Source organism: Pterocles gutturalis, unplaced genomic scaffold (genome assembly GCF_000699245.1).
Source record: "Pterocles gutturalis isolate BGI_N339 unplaced genomic scaffold, ASM69924v1 scaffold15571, whole genome shotgun sequence".
In the NCBI taxonomy this organism is placed as follows: Eukaryota; Metazoa; Chordata; class Aves; order Pterocliformes; family Pteroclidae; genus Pterocles; species Pterocles gutturalis.
The window spans coordinates 23,764-26,868 of record NW_010105853.1 but is presented as its reverse complement, the minus strand read 5'-3'; the positions used below and the strand labels follow the sequence as shown (position 1 = coordinate 26,868).

The window sequence follows — 3,105 nt, the reverse complement described above, 5'->3', positions numbered from 1 at the left end:
GCCTCTCAGCCCACAGCGCTTCTACCCTGCAGCGAGGACATGCAACAAGGCTGCAGTAGTTTTGTGTGCTGTGTGGATAGAAAGCACAGAAGGGATGCCAGCTTCAGTTCATCCATCCACATCCTGGCACTGACTCTAAACTGGACATGAAAAGAGATGTAGGCAGATCATGGGGATGGTGAATGAATGGGGAGATGCCCAGTATGCCTGCTGGGAAGGTCACAGTCCTACACAGGATGGGGGTGGCAGTAGGACAGTGCATCTCTCCTCCCGCTGCGGAACCCCTCCCCTCCTGCCCCAAACCCTCTCGGAGGGGAGCGCAGCCTGGGTGGAGTGGCTAAACCTGGCAGTGGGATGTTGCAATGAAATAACAGTCTCCATTTTTAAAGAATGCTTTATTCACTACATCCTAGAAGTGTACCGTAAATGGAGCAAGAACTAAATAAACTCAGAGGCTTCCAACAGTACGGAGAACAGAGATACAATAAAACACCTAAAATATCAGCTCTTTTGAGAATAAGGCACACTAGTTTTGTTTTTTTATATATATATTTTTTTCTTTGAATAGTTTGTTCTTAACCTAAAGATGTTCACATTTCAAGTTATCAGACTTACCTCAGTAGTAGTGTACATGAAATGGTTTAGAAGCAAGTGTAAAAGACAGGCATGGGCAGGAGGTTCAGTGTGACCTGGCTGCTTGTGACCCTGGGTCCTGCCTGCACCCCCAGGTCCTGCCTGTGTCCCTGGGTCCTGCCTGTGCCCCTGCATCCTGCCTGCACCCCTGCATCCTGCCTGCACCCCTGGGTCCTGCTTGGTCCTGCCCTGGTGAGGCAGTACCCAACCGGTGGCCCGGAGCACCCTGGGGTTTGCCGTCGTTGGCTCCTCCCTCTCCCTGCCACCTCTGCAAGCGGCAGGACTGTTGTCCTGCTGACAGGGACAGGACAGATGGGAAGGGAGCCATCGACCTTCACCCTTCCTCTGTGGGTTGGCCATGGCTGCGGCAGAGGGCTGGCAGAGACCCAAACCACTAGACGGCCTTTTCCAGATGCCGGGGCTGTTTGTGCAGAGCCCATGGACCCACAGAGGCATTTACTGTTGAGCTGTGCAAGGCCTTAGCCAGAGAAAGCCCCGGGGCTTTTTGGGCAGCTGATGCTGGCCTACCCCTCAGGGCTTTGCCCAGTTTGCCTCCTCTTGCCCTAGAAACAGGCAGGGCCTGGGGCCTAAGGCCTGGGTTTGCTTTCAAGAGCGCAGGTACAGACAGTAAAACTCTCCTGGGAAGGGGTGCGGAGGGGCAGAGTCCGACCTAATGGCTAACGTCCTCACAGAGCTTTCACAAACAGTTTGACAGGGTTAAGGAGAGCTCAGCTTGGCTGAGCAAGAGCACCTAAAAAACAACCACTCAATTTTGAGGCAAGGAAAGACAGTGTATTAAAAGGTCACTTAACTGAGCCAGACGTGGTCTGGAACTGGTTCAACTGTCAAAATATGCTCTATACGAAACCCCTTTGGCTGGTACTTATACCACAAAAGATAAAGGAATATTGTTTACTCACTCCCTGCTTTGCACCTTGTGTCACCAGAGCTCTGTTTGCAGGGCTAATGCACTTCATACAATGGGCAAGATATTTCTTTACTGGTTTACTATGTTTTACATTCACTGCACTACTAAATAAAAGCCTTTAAACAGGCCACAAAACACTGCAATAGTATATTTACTTCTTAATAAAACAAATTTTTTTCATAACATCGCAATAAAAGGTTTTTGTTTTGTGGCAAACCACATACCATGTAAATTTGCAACATAAAATGACTTTAAAAATGTATATTAAAAGATATTTACAAGCTCTATGTTTTAAAATCATCAGGTCTAATCACTCCCACCCCTGATGTGCAGGTACAACTCCAGTTGTGGAGAAGGGGAATTAAGCCTGGAAAGGAGGCCGGGAGGGAGGCTAGCCCTGTTTCATTAATTCCAGTATCACTACCACCCCTAGTACCTGGGAAATCTCTCACGGAACATGATGGAACGATGGGTAAGTAACGCTGCGCGTCCTCTTGGCGAGAGCACCCCTGCTCTTGCCAACAGCAGCATACATTGTCAGTCACTACAACATATAGTTCAAAGAATAAAATAAAGAGCATTGAAAAAGAGCCTAGGCTTTATACTGGATGAAGATCTAAGTCAAGACACCTCGCGCAAAATAGCAGCTACTCGTTTCTGCACATGGTCCAACAATGAGTAGCTTCAATAAATAGAAAATCCAGTTATTTAGGAAAACTCAGAGCCTTTCCTTTACTTAATGCAAGCCTGCAAATCACACTGTGAAGAGGTTTGTGTGAGGAGGCTTTTTTTTTCTTTTTCTCCCAAACGGGCAATATTAGTTACTTCTGATTTCAAATAAGAACAAGCGGATTGTATTAATGCCAGTACAAAAATGCAGAGGTCTTGCACGTTTTTCAAATTGCACTTTCCAGTATAATTTTTTAAATAAGATACCTGTTGTTTTTCTTCTTAAAAAACTCTAAGGTATGTATTCTTTAAATATTGACTATATTCTTCAAAATATATTGTTAAAACTTTCCCTAGCTGCTCAGGTGTGCTTTTTAATATATAGCTGATATATTATTAAAGGCACTACAAAATAGATATCTCTGGAGTGCAGAAGTTACTAAAAAATAACCTTCATACCACAAATATATCGAAAATATAACTGCTAAAAAAAAAAAAAAGACCCTATGCAACCCCTCTAGGATGCGTATAAATGCATGTCAGCGGTGGGCTGGATGCATCAAGGTCCTTTAGAAATGTATGAACACAGGCATGTTAAATTTTAAAAATAGCCTAAAAAAGTTAGTGAAAACTTCAAGCATAGAAAATATTTTGAATATGTTTTTCTATGACATTCTTCACTTTCTGCGTCAGTTTACCGAGCCCAAACATTTACTCTTTCGCAGCCAGTTCTTTCTTCATAAATAGTAAAATGTTCCTTCAGTGTGTGTTTCTCCGCTGCCCTCCTCTGCCGACAGTCTCAATATGTCTGGTAGACATCATGGATGGGGACCTGGATGGTCGCAGCTGGAAATGCTGGGGGGATGTAGCCAGCG

The 3,105-nt window shown here is 44.9% G+C and overlaps 1 protein-coding gene across 1 annotated transcript in view; it reads right to left on the bottom strand.

Moving 5' to 3' along the window:
- Nucleotides 1-3,029: 3,029 nt before the first annotated feature.
- The window catches only part of RBM47 (RNA binding motif protein 47), a 6,746-nt gene continuing 6,670 nt past the window's right edge, over nt 3,030-3,105 (bottom strand). Inside the window, exon 4 of the mRNA XM_010087565.1 lies at nt 3,030-3,105. This exon is cut by the window's right edge and continues 206 nt beyond it. Coding sequence (XP_010085867.1) covers nt 3,030-3,105 — 76 coding nt within the window.